At 37.3% G+C, this 20,368-nt stretch overlaps 1 protein-coding gene across 1 annotated transcript; it reads left to right on the plus strand.

Moving 5' to 3' along the window:
* Nucleotides 1-4,134: 4,134 nt before the first annotated feature.
* On the plus strand, nucleotides 4,135-19,535 carry ABCB10 (ATP binding cassette subfamily B member 10). The gene is made up of 12 exons (XM_018077382.2): nucleotides 4,135-4,367; nucleotides 4,732-4,934; nucleotides 6,580-6,714; nucleotides 8,255-8,401; nucleotides 9,166-9,301; nucleotides 11,572-11,667; nucleotides 13,988-14,197; nucleotides 14,453-14,532; nucleotides 16,274-16,454; nucleotides 16,694-16,737; nucleotides 18,191-18,225; nucleotides 18,805-19,535. Exons 1-12 carry the CDS (start codon nucleotides 4,205-4,207, stop codon nucleotides 19,094-19,096), a joined length of 1,722 nt encoding a protein of 573 aa, XP_017932871.1. The 5' UTR covers nucleotides 4,135-4,204; the 3' UTR covers nucleotides 19,097-19,535.
* Nucleotides 19,536-20,368: the final 833 nt, after the last annotated feature.

The raw sequence follows: 20,368 nt of genomic DNA on the forward strand, positions 1-20,368 counted from the left end.
GTACATAATGGCAAGGAAGCTAGTGGGAGCAGAAGGGAGCCTTACAGGCACTAGAATGCCCATCTCTTTGGAACCTCAGTTGAACCCTAGTCTTCTAAATCTTGCTATTTCTGTGCTGTCACCCAGTAGCTGGGAAATTTCTGGCCAAAATTTACCTGGCCACTGTTTTTTGTTACAGTATTAGTTAGTGTAAAGTGATTCTGCTTGTCTTAAAGTAACTCAACCATCACTTGATTTTTCTGAGGCCAATTCTTGTGGTTTTAAAATTCCTATTTATGTATATGCAGGGTTAACTTACTGATTGTCTTCTCATTTGCAGTGTGCCAAAAAATGTAGGCTGCATGGTTTTTTTGTGGTTGTTTCCCACCCTTGTTTTTCATCGTATTTTGTCAGTGTTTGGTGTGACACTCACAAAATGTCCAAACAGCCTTGTAGCTTCATCACAGAAAGTGTGCTTTTCTCTGGCTATTCGTTAACAGTTTCTTATTTGAAACTGGTGGTGAACCATTAATGAAGCTACTTAGCTAAGACATTGCAGAAACAGTAGCTCCTGACCAATGTAATCAGTTAGGTGCTTAGAGATTAATTTATTTGGGAAATGTTTTTGCTACATTATTTGTGTGAATTGTGAAGATAGAAGGAATAATAGCTAGATTGATCTGACATAAAGACTGTCTTCTACATGAGATAAAAATGAACCAGTTAAATGCTTTAATGTGAAATGCACAGTAAAAAAAAGTGGTAGAAATTCATTGGACCAGGATTCACTAAAAGGAAATGGACTTCACTTGACCAGTAAATACAAAATTTACCAGTGCTTCTTTTTCCCATGAAAGAAGAACTGAAGAGCCTGATCTTTGTTTATGCACCTGATAATGTGGTAGATTTTATTCATCACTCCAAATGCCCTTGTGGAAAGCCAGTCAGTGTTAAGCTAAAAAAATCCCCATGTATTAAATAAAACTGCACAGATAACTAGTAAAGGATGGTTCCTGGTAGAAGGACACTTCTCCCAGATCCAAAGCTTGTTTCTGACCTGCCAGCACTGCTCTTTAAATAAAAGCAATACAATACTTAAAAGATTTCAGGAGTAACATTCATAGCTTACTGAATAGTAAAAACTAGCTACTGTGCCCTGTTGCTGGGTTACTGTGCACTGCCAAGTATCATTACCTCATTTTTCTGTCTTTCATCCCTGATTGGCTTGAATGATCTTAATTCATCTGAGGTCAAATCTTTATGTATTTGTCTTTAAAACAGCCCATCCCCCAACAGGCTTTTTGGCTTTGTGAGCAGGGTGCTCTGGTAAGAAGCAAAATTAGAAACGTTCACTCTCCTGTTGGTATTCTTGCATGTAGAAATGGTTTATGTCACTTAGTGCATATTCTGAAGAGAAGTTTCTGATAGCTCTGCCTAGTTATTGCTTGTAAACATCCTGGTTTATCAGTTGGTGACCAGTTCCTTGTCCTTGAATGAAGTTACAGATCTGCTGTCAAGAAGCAAGTCCACGTTAGCCTTAACAGAGAGCATATTGATCTTAACAGTGGTAAAGTTGTCGGGTTTTGCTGCAATCTAGATTTCTGTGGAAGTAGACAAGCGAAGTGTTTGCCTAACATTTCTAAGAGGGCTGCTCAACCGCTGCAGCCAGCTTGCCTTGTCGTTGCTTCTGTTGCCACTTTGATGTCCTGGTTTCATAAGTTCCACAGATCTGCCTCACATTTTCTTTATTGCCATCTCATAGCCTACAAAAAGAGATTTACTGTAAAAAATAAAACTTCCAAAATACACTATTTTGTTTGACACAATTTTCTGGGTAACAGAATAAGCTATGGGAAACTAACACTACAAAGTTTACTCTGGCCTTTTTTTCTGTCAGTAACAAACTTCAGCATCACTGAAGTGTCTCCATATCTGGTCACTGAACACCTTGTACTCCTCCCTTTAGCCAGTTATCACAATGACAGCTCTTCTTTGAATGAGGAGATAAAACATTTTTGCTCATTCCTATTTCTTGAATTAGGCAGCATTTTAAAACAAACAAACAAAAGCAACCACTTGATATCTGTGCAATTTTCTAGTTGTTCTGCTGGTATAATCAATGCAACAGTTTTAATTAGGGAATCTTATTTTGCATGTGATTTCTAATTAAATTAATAAATACAGGTGTATTGCTTAAGTTTTTCTGTAGTCTTTAGTTTGTTTTAGGTACTAGCATTTGCTTTTCATTCAGTTAAGGCTGTTGGAAGTAATTACAGTGAAACCCAAGCTAGTTTGAATGAATAAGAGCTGAAGGTAAATCCAAGCCAGAAAGGCTGTACCATTACACAGAAGCATATGGGGGTTTTAGCCATACAGTCCTCTTCCCTCTGTGAATATTTATATCTGCAGTTCATATGTCCTGTTCCATCCATAACTGAGAAACTGCTTGGGTTAATGGAGACTGAGCTGCCATGCAGCACTGTGTTTATAATCAATGCTTTTGTTCATCTCCAGCTGCCTTGCAGAGCGACCAGCTTTTCCTGACGGGAAATGACCTGGCTTTTGTTGGATTTTTCCCTGCTGTTTCACAGCCTGAGTACACCAGCCAGCCTGTTAATAAGGTCACTCATGAAGTTTTAGCTAGCAAATATGCTTATGAGATGTCCCTATGGCATGGATCACATAAGTTTGCAGCAGGAAGTTTTTCACTTTCTACTATGACTTCTTACAGTTTCTATAGCTTCAAATTAAAGATCCTAGTCCTGTATCTTTCATATTCTTGCTGGCCTGAATGTTACACAAGGGAAATATAGCTAATAAATCTTGAATAAGAACCACAGGCTGCAGGTTAGATGCAATGGCAGGGATAAAGCTTGTTTGGGCAGTGTGTGGAGCTCTGGGGCACTGCAGTGAAAGTGCAGAGAAACGTTTGCTTGAGGTGATGAAAGGTATGCAATTTTTGTACCCTGAATTCTCCCTTATAAATGCACAGCTGTATTTACACTTCAAGTAAAAACTGAAACAAAGCTTTCCACTTGTGTTGTGGAGGTGGTAAGAGGCATCAAACCATCTGTGTCAGGTGTTAGAAATATTACTTACAGCAGTGTGCTGCTGAGAGGCTGGCTGCTGTCTTCATCATAGAAGGTGATACAAGAAGCTTAGTAGAACAGAACTAAAGTTCAGGCAGCTTCAGGACTTTCAGCACAGTGTGGTTTTGCCTTCAAAGGCATTATCTGCTAGTATTTTTGTAGGAATCCTATGAATGATTGCTTTAAGTGTGGGGTTGGCTGTTGGAAAATTATGCTGTATAAATGTCATTGTTTGTTGTGGTTCAGTGGTTTTCATATCAAGTTTGTTCAGTTTTCAGTTAAGATGTGGGTTTTTCCTAGCTCAGCCGTCCAAGCTTGGCTTGCCTTTTTAGAATTAAACTGCGTTCTTGGCTCAAGATATTTCATTGCAGATTAAAGTTCAAAAGGCCAAGTCTTGGTCCAGTGTGACTTTCATTCTCTGTGATACACTTTCAAACAGTTACACAGGTTGTTCCATGGATGATGCTGCAACTAGAATTCAAGAGCTCTGCTCATCGGCAAATGTACTTCTAATGAAAGCTTATACTATTTTTCTTTTAGACCAACAGTAGTAAAGAGTAAAACAAAATTAATGTTGTCAGTCAAGAGAAATTAAATGGGTTTTTGTTCTTTTTTTTTTCCTCAATAAAATTGCATGGTTTATATGATGCTCAGATCAGATCTTTACTTCAGTCCATTGTTATCTCAGAAACAGACAACTGAAAGCTTTCATAGAGTAACAAGCATGAATAATAAAACCCAAACCAAACAGGATTTGAAGGCTTGTTTGTAGAATTTGGCAACTGTTAATGCTCTTTAAGGATGACATCTATGAAAGGTTAACCTTGTTGGATGGTCATGTGGAAGGTTAGACAAGAAAAGCGATTCCAGGACTGTGATTGTATACAGAGGCTTTCAGGCTCTTAAAATGTACCTTGCCTAAATTAATTTATCCAGGGACTTAAAACACCTTATTCAGAACTAGGCCTAAAAGATTAGCGGTTATTTCAATTGGCACTCACAAGCTTAATAGAAATTTGAAGTGAGAAATTATTTCATTTGTACTATTAATGATCTTGCAAGTTCAGAATAATTTTCCTTTTCCTTGTTGATTTGCAGCTGCTGTTGGCTTTCTGGCAGTTTCCAGTGTCATAACCATGTCAGCCCCTTTCTTCATGGGCAAAGTTATTGACATTATTTATACAAATCCCAGTGAGGATTTCACTGACAGCCTGACCAACCTGTGTGCCTTGCTGAGTGGAATCTTTTTATGTGGTGGTGCTGCTAATGCTACTCGTGTCTACCTCATGCAGACTGCAGGTAAAAACAGAAGCAAAAAGTAGTACTGAGAGTCATTATGTCTTTTACAGAGTCATGATATCCAATGATCTTAAATAAATTCTTGGCACTGCCTGAGAGGTCCTATTGGAATCAGTAGCTTTTTTTTACCAGATAAAAAGTAAACTAATAGTGTAAGGATAAGTATACTGGAATAATTTTTCATTTTTAGTTACTGTTACGTGACATCTTAAGGATTACTCTTTTCTAGTATATTAAAACCCTGTAATGTGACTTGTTCATTCCTGTGCAATCCTGTGATTTTTATATTGTTATTGTTTATATTGTTTATATTGTGTGTGTAAAGTCTTGTGTGACATGCTTGACTGACTTCTGTTTCTGACAGGACAAAGAATTGTGAACCGTTTGAGAGCAACCATGTTCTCCTCTATTCTGAAGCAAGAAACGGCTTTCTTTGACAAGACCAGAACAGGAGAGCTGATAAACCGCTTATCTTCAGATACAGCCCTCTTGGGCCGTTCAGTGACCGAAAACCTTTCAGATGGGCTCAGAGCAGGAGCACAAGCATCTGTTGGGGTTGCAATGATGGTATGGTGGTCTGTTCCCTGCTTGGCACTTCTTGTGGTTTCACATTGGTTTCAGTGCTGTTAGGTAACGTATGAGTGCAAGTCAGTCCTGGAACAGTTGTGTGTTCTTGGACATGGGTGTATTTCACTGATTATCTAGAATAGATGCATAGATTATTGCAGTAGATGATGTGCCTGTAGCCAGTTGATGTTTACTCACAAGCAGAATTTGGAGGATGAAGGACTGAAATTAACTGCTGTTGATGCCCAAAGTTATCAAGCAAAGTGTAGTAGGCAAATAGCTTAATTGCATTTTTACTGGAGGTATTAAAATCGGTGATGACATTCCCATGGTTGTAAGTAAAATAAGGTGTGAAGGGCCTGATGAAGAAGTCATTGAAGTTGGTTGATTCTAGTTAAAGCCTAGGTGAGCAAAGGCAGCACTGCATATCAAATCAGTGCTGAGGATTTTTACAAGTATTAGACTTTCTGCCTTAGTCTGTCAGTAAGGAATATATTTATGAAGGAAGTGTGCTAACAAAGGCTTCAGTGAAGTGCATTAGTGCATTCCTTGGTGGTCAGTTGGTTCACATAAAAATCTGACTTCTCTTGATGTTCTTTGTGGCATTAGTATTTTTATGCTTATCTGAGAAAAGATGCATTGGTTGCAATTATCTTTAATGAAGGTGGAGTAGTTTCTGCTGTCTACTTGGATTTAAAAACAGATAGCAAAAAGTCTCCTTGTAAAAATAAGCTTCCAATATTGACATTATTAGAAACTGTTAAGAGTTTCCACTATGAAACTTTAAAGCCTTAATATTTTACCACTGATAAGAATTATGTCTTTCTGTATTTGTATAAGCAAAGAGAGTCTAAGGTTAAACAAAATAACTTTATATAAGACATTCTGCTCCGAAATACTGCAATGATACAGTGCTAAGAGGTGGACTATAAAAGCTTGCCCAGAAAGAAGACATTATTATGAAATAATTATAAAACCCATCAATTATGTCAATTTTGAATTTTTCTGGAGATTTTTGTTTTCAGTACAGAAAGCAAGATGAAATTAAAACATGTTAGATCTAATTTGAGTAGATCATATGAAGAGAAACTCTTTAGGAGCTTTAATGATGATCGTTACAAGTGATAAGGTTTGCAGCAGTAAATTAAATACATTGTTCCACCCATTTGTGGGTGCTAGGGAGTACTGCTGACTCCATCTGTTCCTCAGTTACACAGAAGTAGTGTATGATATTTCTCTACTCAAACTTTCTGTATTACACAATCTATTTAAAAGTTGTGAAAGCACTTTATAAACTGTATATTAGCTTATGTCCTTCAGCATAAGCAAGAGATTTCCTGGTAGGCCTGTTTACTGGCAAGTTAACAAACTTGACTAAGACCACACAGTGGACCAGTGAGAAAGCTAGAAATGAAATCCAGACCACTTTGCTTATAATCCTTTGTTCTAACCATGGGATACTTCCCAAATGCTGTGGAGGAATGGATGTTTTGCCTGGAAAAAATAAAACAAATGAAACCATGGCAGCACTAAATTACAATGCTACTAGTTTTAGAAAACTCTAGCAAGGGAAGTTGCACTTCAGTACTCCAGTGATTATTTTTAATCTGATTACTAACCCCTGACACATACCTTTGTCTTCTAGTTTTTTGTGTCTCCTAGCCTTGCTGCATTTGTTCTGAGTGTTGTGCCACCCTTGGCTGTCCTGGCTGTGATTTATGGAAGATACTTGCGAAAACTTACAAAAATTACCCAAGATTCTCTTGCAGAAGCAACACAGGTAATCTTTTAACAGATGCTTTCTAGTTAATTTCAAAGTTGCTCTAGTATATTTAGGTTAATATCTCTGAAGCTGTAGATCTTCTGAAGATAATTGTACTGTTCGTTGCCCTAAGCCGTGCTGAGCCTGTGGTTTTGCACCTGAATATGAAAGATAAATATCAGTAACACTTATTCATAGATCTCAAAAACAACCACCCTTCCATTGTCCATAACAATATCATATGGAGGTACTAGGCCTTGGTAATTGGAAATGTAGGAAAGGGTGAGGAGGGTAGGCTTTAGCTTTGTGAGAGCATAAAAAAATGCTCTATTAAGCCTATTGAGTTCTGTGTAATTTGGTATCTGGGTTTGAGAAACACTTTTATTGGATTACAGTTATGAGTTTGAAGCCATCAGAAGCATCCTAGATGCATGCTTGCTTTGCTAGCAAATCCTTCTCTGGAGTGCATCCCTGACGTATGACCTTATTGTCATCTCTTTAATGTTTATGAGGCTTGACATTTCTTAAACTTTTCTGGGCATCTCAGCACATACCCAGATATCTGGGAGGAAAGTAGATGAATCTGTTGTTTCTGAAGAGGCTGCTGTAGAGGGCCCTTCATTGTGTTTGCTTACCACTGAAATATTCCGAAGCACTACCAGAGAACAGTAGTGATAGTGACCTTTCCCTCAAAGGCTGAGGGTGAGCATCCGTCATGAAAAAGCATAGAAATATAATTAGGAAAGATCTAGTTAAAATAGCCACAGTTGTCAGCTGATATGAACTTGGAATGTCCTTTGTAGGACTTCTGCAATTTGACTGTGCAGAAGTCAAATTGTTTGTCTTCTGTTTGTCTTCCTCATACAGTGTTGAAAGGAAGCTCATGCCTTTGTAAACCATGTGTGGGACAAGCAATGAGCAATTCAAATTATGAGGTTGAGTGGGTGATGGAAGAAGGAGAATTATTTTTTTTTATATTGTAGTTTTACATACAAAAAAGGGCCTTGGTTTTTATAAGACCATCCAAGTGTCACAACATAGTCTAATTGATTACAATAGATGTATTTTAGAATTACTACTTTGCTGTTTAGAAGTTAAAATAAAATGCTGAAATGAGACATTAGTAAATGGGCTAAATTAATTCCCAGCGTTGCTTTGATCAAATGAGTGGAATTGTTTTAAGAAATAACTGTAGGCTGTTTTACATGCTTTAGTATAGAATAGAATATTAATATTCTTTATTTTTCCCCTCCCCACGTCATTATTGCAAATTATTGTGAATAGTAATTTCTCCCATAGGGAAATTTTTTAACCCTGCTTTTATATTTTTCTGCCTCTGCTGGCATTTAAGACAATCCTGCAGTTCTTTTTAAACTGCCTGGGCAGTTTAAAAAAGGGGAATGGGGTGTGGAGAAGAAGGCATGAGAAATTTTTCCATGGTATCCCAAGATATGGAGATTAGTGTAGTGATATTGATTTAACTTTGATATGTTCTGTAGTATGAACATTTCAAATTGTGTGTCTCTGTGTATTTGTTTTGTTCTTTGCTTTAATGTAGTTAGCTGAAGAGCGTATTGGAAACATAAGAACAGTTCGAGCTTTTGGGCAAGAAGTGGCTGAAATGGAGAAGTATACAAATAAAGTTGATTATGTGCTACAACTGGCTAAAAAAGAGGCACTAGTTCGGGCAGGATTCTTTGGAGCAGTAAGTATATTTTAATTAAAGGAAGCCAACCATGTTATGCCAAGTGCCAATTATTTTAAAATTCATGAGGATACTTCAAAATCTGCAAATAAATGGTTGAAAATAATTTGAACCTGAATAAAACTGTGGGAAGACTGGACTTAAATCAGTCTAAATTGCTGTGAAACTGCATCTCAAGATACAGTGGTATGATAAAGTTACTTTAAGCATCTATTTCTGCCCCATACCCTTAGTGGGGACTACTTATCTGAGGCTACACCTCTTATTCAAGGAAGTAAACCTGTGGAAACCTTCCCCACCCACTTTACAGGTTTGACTCCCTGATGAGATGAGCTTCAATGCATAGAAAGCTCGGGACTGTGCAGGTGTGGGAGGGAGGACAGGGAGGGTTGGACTGCTTTTTTTCATAACTTAATTGCTTAATTGTATTTCAAAACTGTAACATAAGTGCAGACAATCAACTCTTCTTCTTTACTGGTGGTTCAGAATAATGTCTGACATTCCTTTCCATCTTGGGAATTAAAAAACAGAGTTGCTTGCTTTTTAACCACTTTTTGGATAGCACAGTGCAGTGCCAATGGATGTCTGGCTGGCTGTTGGCTGGGTTTGCTTTAGAATTGTTGAATTTAACTCAGTCCTCCAAAAGCCTAGATACCTATAGTATGAGAGTTCTTTTTATTAAAAGGAAAATTCTGAAACAACGTTTTAGAGAATGAAATTTAAAATGTATGTGACAAAATATGCCTTTTTCTCTTTTTCCTTAGACTGGTCTTTCTGGAAATTTAATTGTCCTCTCAGTCTTATACAAAGGAGGATTACTAATGGGCAATGCCTACATGACAGTTGGTGAACTCTCATCTTTCCTAATGTATGCTTTCTGGGTTGGAATAAGCATTGGAGGTATGGAACGGGAAATTAGATTTTCTTCACTTGAAAGCATTACAGTCAGTATGGGGGCAGTAGGGAAGAAGCTCTTAAAAGATCTGGCTTTCTTAAGAGGTCTCTTCCACATGATCTTCCCAGGAAATCATGCTTTCTTTTTTTCTGAAGAGTTAATGAAAATAATATTTTTTCACTTAATCTTAATGTAAACCTTCTGTTTTCCAAAAAGAATACAGAGATTATTTTTTTCAATGTGTGCATGTGACAGAGACATATTACTTTAATTTTGTTTAGCTCTGAATTAAGATAAATTACATATTGTGTAAAGAAGTAATACTTGTATTATATTTTTTACAAAATATGTGGGTCTGCGTTAAACATACTTTATTTAGAAAGGCACATAAAATTTAGTTGTAATTCAGTATACAGTGTCCTGAACTGGAAGAGTAAACAAAGTGCCAGCAGAACACTGCACTCTGGTGCTAACCTTCTGGTTTTCCTTACTGACTGACACCTCCTTGAAGCTCACACTCTGTAATCTACTGGCCCAGAAACAAGCTGTTCATCTTTTTGACAAAGCTGTCTTCATGGCTGCATACAGGCAAAAATGAAGATAAAGGGCTTTGAAGTTTGACAACTTATTGGAGTGTTCTTTAAAATGAGCCTGTTACTTCTGATAGACAGGGAGGGCGATGGAGCTTGCCTGTGCTCTTCTTTTCTAAGACTAAGCCTGATATCATAGATGCACCTGAGGGCAAAATGTACAAAACCTGCTTCCTTGTATATAAAAATTCCAGTGGCACCCATTCCAGCTACCCAAGCCGTTTCTTCTCTGCTTAGCTCATCCAAGTTTGGTACATGGACAGATACCCAGCACTTTAAAAACATGGAACAAACTAATGTTAAATAAATGAGGGTTAGAAGCACTGCTAAAAATGACATTGAATTAACTTTTATTTCCTATAAAAACATCTTTATAAATTCTGCTAAAGATTATGGAGAATGTAGATCTGCACAGAGCTCATTCTCATGGGGACTCTGAAGCACAGGTGTCTTGCCACAAAAGGCCTGCCTTTCTTGGTGCCTACAAGGCATATAAATCTTCCAAGTGCTAAGTCTGCTCAGTATATGTCACCATTAATACATATAGGGGTTCATGCAACTCCATGAGTGGTTGTGAATTTGCAAACCTCAGTGCTTGAGTTTCAAGGCACCCTGTGAGGCTTACGCCTTCCCTGCTGTTCTAGGACATAGATGCTTTGGCTCTTTTTCCCAAGCAGACAACTTGTCACCATGGCTAGTGCCTTGTGTTGCAAGCTTTCAGATAGTCCTCAGCAGCAGCATGATGAAATGCCCTGCCTACACTTATGGACTTGTGACCTTGAGCTGGACTTGTTGCTCTGCAAGCATAAACCAGTAAATCTGTTCTAATATACTCTGGGTTTTTTGCCCTGCTGAAATCACTCTCAACACTGTAAGCATTCTAAGGTGTAAGTATGTTTATTCTGTTGTAATTCAGAGATTTTGAAATTGGTGCCTTTTTGTTTTGAGAGACAGACAAAAAATAAAGAAATAGGACATTTTATATTTATACCTTACTCCATTTTTCGTTCTACGTCAGTTTTCTGTGTTTATTTCAGCTGGAAAGCCCTTCACCCAAGCTACCTCCAAGATGATTCACACAGCTGCTAAGAGCTGGGACCCAGTACTATATGCAGGCCTTGTCCTTAGCTTTTGCTTTCTCCAGTAATGTTTGAAGCATACCGACGTGGAGACTTTTTCTTTTCCATTGTCCATTCTCCGCAAAGCTTCTCAAGTGCCAGTTCAGCCTGCAGTTTCATGCCGTCTCTCCTCTGTGGCTGACTCAGTGAGGCTCCCCTGTAGTAGCATAAACCTGTCTGACAAAGAAGGGTATTCAGAATGCTCCATTCTACTGCATGATTTGGAACATATGGCTGGTTGGATGCAAAGCTATTTCCCAAAGCTGATGCTGTTCCTCCTGACAGATGACTGAAAAAGAACATACACATGATGCTAAGTGTATTAACATTTTCTTCAGAATTATTTGTTTTACAGATATAAATAAGAATGGTGAATGAGGGTTATTGGTAGCTCTCAAATGAGACTAGATAAGATTTAAATCAACATATTTGACAGTCTGTTGGAATAAAAGATCCCCTACACATCTGATCCTTCAATGTTGCTGATGAAAAGTATAATGATAATTTTATCTCTCCTATGTCTTCCATTCCATATGGATGCATAATACTGTACTGTTTTTTGTTTAGGTCTAAGTTCCTTTTATTCTGAGCTAATGAAAGGACTAGGTGCTGGTGGACGTCTTTGGGAACTTATTGAAAGGAAGCCCCAACTTCCATTTGATGGTGGGTTCTTGGTTTGTTACTCTTCATAGGTTGATTTTTCTCTCATGGGTCAGGAGTACTTCAGAAGGGGGTGCACAATACTTAAAGTTAGTCATCACCACTTCCTCTTGGATCAGCTTTAGAGTGAAAAGACTGGAAGGAAGCAAAAAGAGAGGAAGGAGGAGCTCTGAGATGGCCGTGTCTCATATTTCCACTGAAAGGCTTACTGTGCTCATCTCTAATGGCTAAGAAATGACCAATCTGAAAAGAGAAGCTTTCGAAACCAGGTGGTTTTCATTAAGAGTATTTCAAGCTTAAATGTTTCATACTGATCCAGTGAAAACAGATCCTTAGAGAAATGTGTTGATTTGAAACCTAAATTGCAAACACAGACAGTTTGAGGTGTTTCAGCGACATCTGCCAAACTGAATTTTCAAGTTCTTCTGCCATAGGAATGAAGGCATGATTGGGGAATAAAAGGAAGGAAAGGAGGAAGGCTGATATGGGAATCCTGCTTCTTGGGAGAGTGTGGATGTGCATCTACAGCAGGCGTTGCTTTTGGAATGTTATGCACCTCCTTCCTCACAGTAGTACTACCCACATTTCTCCCTTACTTCGAGGGGCAATGTCTTGTTTTCACAGAACACTGGCTGTTGCTGGTGACAACAAATATCTTAGCAACAAATTATAATGTCTCTTTTTCCTGCATCTAGAATCCAAACATGAAGCAAGTATATGGCTTTTAGATATTTCTACAGTAATATATAGAGGAAAGAGTTGTGGTAGCAGACTTCCTATATTGCGGTAGATTTCAGTGTTTCAGGCCCCGGAATAGACTGTGCAATAACTGGAAATGAGACTGAAGATAAGCAACTACTTGTTACTGTGGTAATAATAAGGATTATGCTGCTAGCACAGGATTTAGCAAATAAATTTCTTTTCCCAAAAGGAGGTTTACGAATCATTGTGTAAACAATAAAGTTACAGTGTGTATGTCCATAGGTTAAAGTCAAGGAAGGAATCTGGAATTGTATGCTCTTGCCCTTGCCATTTCAATGATACTACCATTAAAATGAAAACTTGGAGAAGAAATGGGAATCTGGGAGGAAAAAAAGCAAAATAAATTATCTGCTCTAGAAACAGCGGAGCTAGTGAAATCTTGATTGCTGCTGGTGGGTGTTTGTGTTCCTATCCACAGTTACTGTTTAACCAAACATGGGCATGTTGCTACCATGTACCCTGGTTAGTTGGGGGTTACTTGCTGCATCTGAAAAGAATTAAGGGGTTTGAGTTGCATGTCTCTAGCATGAGCAAATATGATTCTGGTGTTGCTCTAGTCTGCCAGTTTTCACAAAACTGGTAGGAACTTCGTCAGTGCAACTCAGTCCTTTGGGATTGCAGCACCACTGTTCAATTAGTTTGCTGTGTATGGATATGTATAACTGGGATTTAACAGAGCTTGGAGAAATTGTGTCTTTGTCTTACCTATTTATAAGCTTCTTTTAGTAATTATATTCTTTTAACATAATTGTTTCAATCAAATGGTGTGCTCCAGAAAGAAGCTGGTTTTATTTAACTTCGGCAGTCTTGTTCATTCATGGTGGATTGTTACAGTATTTCACAAACTGAAATTTTTATTTCAGTGACCTGTAGCCTAAGAGTCAGGCCTCTGACTGGCATTTGAATACACTGCTGTCCTGAATTTATTAAATGTACTTTCCACTTAAGAGAAAAAATAAAACTAAAAAAAAGGCTGTTAGTGCAACAAACCTAGCAGCACTTTATTCCAGTGACAGCCTCTGCTTAAAAGCCACCCAGTTAAGAGGTAGTGGAGAAGAAACTGCTCTTAATCAAAGAGGAGAGTGTTTCAGGTGAGTTTTGTGGCTTGATGAAAGGGCAGCAAGTGATTTGCAATGTTTATCTTTTTGTGTTCTATGGTAACAGGACTTTGGCCTTCACCAATGCCATTTATTTAATTGCTCCTAATTGACAAAGTTTAAATTGTTTATAATATGTTTAAAAATTCAGATAATTCTAGGAGAGGTTATCGTTGTTAGTTGTTAGGTATTGCAAGATGCAAATTCTCCCTCTTGCTGTAGGTAGCCTACAGCTTCAATGGTGGTGAGCAACCTGAAATTGCATTCAGGTACAAGTAGTGTACCACACTGATTCACTCATAGCTGAAATATAACCCCTGTGGTCCTGAATTGTGGCTTGCAGCTACTCATAGATTGAATGTGGAGGTAGATATTTCTATTAAGTGTCTGTAAAGCAAGTTCTAGGAGGGCTGAGCTAATTGTTTTTCTGTCCACGTTTCTGTATTTTATTCTTTGTCATATAGAGGGAATCACTTTAGGCAAAGACACATTCAGAGGTGCTTTGGAATTTAAAGATGTTGAGTTTGCCTATCCAACACGTCCAGAAACATCAATTTTCAAAGATTTTAGCCTTTCCATTCCAGCTGGCTCTGTTATGGCTCTGGTTGGCCCAAGTGGTACAGGGAAATCAACTATTGTATCCCTTCTGCTGCGGCTGTATGATCCTATCTCAGGTATGTTTTGTGTGTTGCTCTCATTTGTGACAATTAATGCCTTGCATGTCAAATACACCTTAAACAGTTGGGGTTCCTGTGCTTGAGGCCCATGTTTCCCCTTGGGGTGTATGGTTTCCCTGTGGTGGTGCCTGTGTAGCTGTATTGATCCACCAGTACAGTATTTGATTCTTCACAGGTCATCATTGTCAACTGTTCTTTGTCTCTTTTCAAAATGTGTCAAACACACTTCACTTTACTGTTTCTTAATTTAAGGTACTATCACCGTTGATGGCTTTGATATCCGCCAGTTAAATCCACTGTGGTTCAGGACAAAGATTGGAACAGTAAGTCAGGTAAGGAAGAAATAAAAAATTCCAAGTGGATGAAATAATTTTGTGTGATCAGCTAGCTTTACTTCACTTTTCTTCTGTCTAAAACTGTATAATATTGCTTCCCAGTGAAATCCCTCCATCTCACCATAACTGCTGTTGCACATGCTTTGTTCTAAAAAGAATATTTAAAGCTAGTCCCATTATTCTGTAGTCTGTTTTTACATAATCATAGAGATTCAAATGTTAGCTCAGGAGAAAAGTGCACATGGAGACTGGAAAGTATATTGCTATAAATTGTATGGGTATGACCATCATGATGTTTGCTATAATTTGTTGAAGAAAGTAACACAAAGCTTAACACTTAATTGCCTTTCATATGAATGGAAGTTACACAACCATATTTTACACAACCATTTCAAAAAACTGACCTTCTATGTTCTGTGTTATTTCCAAGAAAACACAATTCCATGAGGAAAGCGTGAAAATGCAGCATGGTTGGCACGTACTCTTACAGTGCCACCCCCCAAACAACCTCCAAATTCTGGAAGTACAGAGAGATGTTCAGTGGTGTCTTAAAAATAAACTACTTGACCAATTAAAATATTCATTCCCTTGTCTCCCCAGATGCTTCACAGTGCAATTAACTGTTAGGCTGATGTTCTGTTTAAATGCATATGGGTATCTGGATATTTGTTGCATTTCAAAACAACTTCTTTATGTAATAACGCCACCAAAAGCTTTTGTGCAAATACTATTTTCCCGTTTGCACATTAGCACATTTCTTTTTGACTTAATATATTCCATTTGAACTACCAGTAGGAGATTCATACTGGTATTCATACTATGTAAGTCTCTATTCAGACTTACCTTGTTTCAGATGTTTTCCCAATGTACATCACTTTTCCTATCTCACAGTTCTTTGTTGCAAGCTTTAATATTAATTAAATGCACAAAATACCATCAAATCTGTGTAGAGATTCAGAGAAGAATCATCATTGATGCCAGTCATAGAACAGTTTGTGTTGGAACGGACCTCTAAATGTCATCTAATCCAAGCCCCCTACACTGAGCAGGGACACCTTCCACTGGATCAGGTTGCTCAGAGCCCCATCCAGCCTGACCTTGAATGTTTCCAGGGATGGGGCATCAACCACCTCTCTGGGCAACCTATTCCAGTGTTTTACCATCCCCACTGTAAAAAGCATCTTCCTTATGTCTAATCCAAACCAACCCTCCTTTAGTTTAAAACCATTACCCCTTGTCCTATCACAACAGGCCCTCCTAAAAAGTCTGTCCCGATCTTTCTCATAGCCCCCCCCTTTAGGTACTGAAACGCCACAATCTGGTCTCCCTGGAGCCTTCTCTTCTCCAGGCTGAACATCCCCAACTCTCTCAGCCTTTCCTCACAGAAGAGGTGCTCCATCCCTCCCATGATGATGATATGTAGCAAAGTACAAAAGGAAGGTTTTCTAATGTTTGAATGAATGTATGACTCTTTCTAAACTCTTTCTAAAATATTAGGAATTGAGAGTTGTTTTGTCAGTTAAAAAAGCAACTTACTTTTTAATTGGTTTTCACTGCTCATGTTGATGTTATGAAAGGGGTTTTTTTATTTGTTTTTAATTCATATAACTCTAGCTTACATATTCTTTGTATGAATATTGTGAGTTCTTGTAAGTGGGATTTATGTTATTTGAGATACAGACAATACGTGTATATAGTTACAGATCTACCATATTAGTTCTGTGTTTGAATTTTTCAGGAACCAATTCTCTTCTCCTGTTCTATTGCTGAAAATATTGCCTATGGTGCAGAGGATCCTTCCACTGTGACTGCAGAGGAGATTCAGAAAGTTGCTGAAATAGCTAATGCTGCTAGTTTTATCAGAGGTTTTCCAAAAGGGTTTGACACTGTAGTTGGAGAAAAAGGCATTTTGCTTTCAGGTGTGTCTTTATGTTGCTTATTTTAAAAATCTTGATGCTATAACGTGAAGTAAAAATTCTATTATTTTTTGTTACCACTTTTTTCTCCAAGTCATAACCTGCCATGAGTGTTAAAAGAATCCCCCCTTCATTTCCATTCCCCCCCTAAAGTACATGGGCCTAATTCTGCTGAGCCCAGTATTCAGTTAAAATTTCTTATGTATGTTTTCCTATTTCAATGAACGGATCTTTTCCCCTAGGTGGACAGAAGCAACGAATTGCAATTGCTCGAGCTTTGCTCAAGGTAAGCCAGCACCCAAACAACTATTTAACTACTTTTTGGGGAGAGGCAGGAAGCATTAAAAAAGAGGAGGTCTTTCAATGGGAGACATAGAAAAATATTTTTAAAAAGAAAATTGTATCTTTTTTATTAATGAAATTGGAAAGGGCTGAGTGGCTTAACTAAAGACAACTTACTTCAGTGCTTCTTCCTATCTTTCAGTCATGTGTTTTGATAGTTCTTGCCAAGACTGACGTTCAATCACTGTATAATGGCTCACTTTTATAAGGATGAAGGAAGGCTTTAAGAATGTGGTACTAGTAAACTCGAATATGATGCTTCTGTGTTCAGATCTCTGTCATTCATGGGTTAATTTCTCTGGGTGGCAGTTTACTTGTACTTTAGATGCCTTGTCTTAGCTGTGAGGGGAAGTGGCCTGGATTTGGGACAAGATAATATTTCAGGCACGATGTTGTAACACTTTTTTTCTTCAAAGATTGATATAGATCTAGCTTTAGGGCAGGCTCTGTGCTGCACAAATTTGAGAGGCTTCTGAGGATGAGAAGGACAGGGAGCTTGCAGGGAGGCAGTTTGGTGCTGATGCTCAACTGGAAGTTTTGATCCTTGCTGAACTCAGTTTACATTCATGCTACGCCACACAGGTCTCCATATCATCCTAGCATGCCCAGTTCTAATAGATTAATAAGAATTTCATTATACCAGTTCTCTTTTACCACAAATGTTGAAAAGCTGACTGTATTTCAGGTCATGCATTTTATACAGTTCATGGGATTAGAGACTTTATTTCATGGGGAAAAAAAGGCTGTAAAAATAAATGAGTAGTGGATATACTGGGGTAGTTGGGGGTGCAGTAGAGTTCCTTCTCTCCCAGATAAAGTATAAAGCTTTTACTCTCAAGTTTATTAGGGAAGTTTGGGTTATGTACTGTAATTCAGAAGTGAATTCATCTAAGGGATTTGAGTGCTGGCAGTTTGGTTTTTTTTTTTTTTTTAAAAATCACTTATTTGGGAAGAGTTCTTAAATGCTAGTTCATAACTACTACGTATTTTATCTGTGGGTGAAATACTGCTTGTTGGTAGGGTTTTGTTAACTTTTTGTTACCAGTTTTATATATCAGGCTGACTGCAAGCAGAGTGTAGCTGAGCCTCTGTGAAAGGAAACTGAACTTTTGACCACAGTGCTGCCAAGTATGCATTAAAAATCATCTCACGCCTTTAGTTTGTATCTTTCAAATAGTTACCTAGGAATAGTATTCTATTGGAAAATTTGAAGTTGAAAGAGTGTTGTTTCTGATTTGTCGTCTTAGCATTTAGATTTCTTAAAAGTAATGCTTTCAATTCTTTTGATGAAGCAAGTACTCTTACTTGGAATTTTAAGCTATATGAATCCTGTTCTTTATGATATAAATATTCATATCTTGTTTAATTATTATAACCAATTTTACTTTCTTCTTCAGAATCCTAAAATTCTTCTGTTAGATGAAGCAACAAGGTAAGAAAGAAAAGAAATAGAAACTTAGAAATTATGTACCTGTAAAATTCAGATTTGGGACCCCTTCTTTCTTTCTCTGCATGCCCTTGCACAAACTCTCTAGCCCCCTTACTTTTCTCTACCCAAAAAAAAGAATGTGCCTTCTAGAATGTGTGACTTGATTAGGAGACCTATGATGAAAGCTGTTTATGCAAAGTGTAAGGGATAGCTGGTAAATTTGTAATATGTAACTTGATTTTGAAACTCTCCTTAAAGCTTTTTTGTATCTTTAATTTAAATTTAGATCTTAGTGTAAAAGAGATATAATTATTCTGCAGTACAACTGTTTTTTTTCCCACTGAATCAATTTAGTGTTATTTCTCCATGCTTATTTTTGAATGTGAGAATTGTAATGCCTATAACTTGGATGTGAACACTAAGAAAATTCACAAAACTTCCCTGCAGTTCCAGTAGTTCATCTTCACTAGCAATAGAGAGGGTTTGCAATTTTGGTAAAATAAGCCTAATGCAGACAAAACTAACCTGTCTTAAAATAACAAATATCCTCCTCTGTCATGTCCCCACCCCATTTCTTACTAGTGCTTTGGATGCTGAAAATGAATATCTAGTGCAAGAAGCTCTGGACCGCCTGATGGAAGGGAGGACAGTCCTAATTATTGCTCATCGTCTGTCTACTATTCAAAATGCCGATTTTGTTGCAGTCCTTGGCCAGGGTAAAATTCTTGAATGTGGAAAACATGAGGAACTACTTGCAAATCCAAATGGACTTTTCAGGAAACTAATGCAGAAACAAGCTTTTCTTCAGAACAGTGATACTTTTGCATTAGATTTACAATCCAGAGAAAAGAATATATTAAAAGAAAATGTATGAGAAGATGTATGAATAATGGAAGCTTACAAACTACAAAGACTATAACTTATGTTTCAGTTATGTAAAGTAAATGTTATATTTTTCCAAAATGTACAAAATATTCTTTTGAAACTTAAATTTGTTTAAACTTTTTATTGAAAGCTTTTTAATAATTATTGCAACTTTTAAAAATGTTTATCACATTGAGATGATTTCAGTGTATAGATTTTTCTGCTTTGTGTTACACTGAGAACATTTAGAATCTTATTTGCTATACTGCACTGTATGATTATGTGCTCCATTCTCAAGTAAGTTCAGTATTTTAAAGATAATTAAATGAGAAATACTATAATTTTCATATTATTATCTCTCTCTTTTCAAGGAACTTTTGTATTTTGTGCTTGTCAGTAGTCTTACAATGCTGGAATTCAAAAATGCATGACACTAATGGGCTCTGTAAGTTCTGTCTGACTTCCACTGCACTGTCCTTCCAGTTACCATTTGTTCTGAAATGTGCTTATGTGTTCTGAACTTGATTATCATCCCCCTCTACAGTTACTGTAAAGAATTACATACAAAAACACATTTTAGAGAGTATGAAAGCATGAGTTGGAGGAAAGTTCTTTAAAAAACCAAACCCAACAAAAAAAGACAACCAAACAAAAAACCTGACTTTACATAAAGACAAAGAAAATATATTAGTAAATGAAGTCAGCATAGAAAAATCTAAAATTTGGTATGCATTTTCTTCCCTTCTCTATTTTCCCATTTCTTTAGTTTCACTTACTTTCTAAGAAGACATCCAAAAGATGCCCTTACAAATGTATGTTTTTGTCCTTTTTTAAGGCATATGTCAGTTTTGTATACTTAATTTAATTTTCAGTCATAGAAATCATGAGTTTTGCCTGACTACTTTTTAAAGAACAACTAGTAAACTACCTTCTCAAGGACAACTGTTAAAATAGGAGGATTACATTAATTTAAATAACTGCAGGAGGATACATTTGGCAGTGATTCATTTGGCTTTATGATTCTAATTTAAGAATCTCTTTCAGTATAATCCCTGAAGATGCAAAACCCCACAAGGTGATTTTAAAATCCACCAGTTAAGTCTCTAACCCTTATCAGCATAAACTATTTCTTTGTTGAAAATGAGATTTAAATGTTGAGTTGTATCCTCCCTCCTGAAGATGGAGATATTAACACAGGGCTGGGACAACAGAAAGAAGCCGAGTAATTACCTGATTAAGTGTAGCTATGTGTAGACAGGAGTCAATCAGCAAAAAATGACTG

Source organism: Manacus vitellinus, unplaced genomic scaffold, assembly GCF_001715985.3.
Source record: "Manacus vitellinus isolate BGI_N305 unplaced genomic scaffold, ASM171598v3 scaffold_37_pilon, whole genome shotgun sequence".
NCBI classification, from domain to species: Eukaryota; Metazoa; Chordata; class Aves; order Passeriformes; family Pipridae; genus Manacus; species Manacus vitellinus.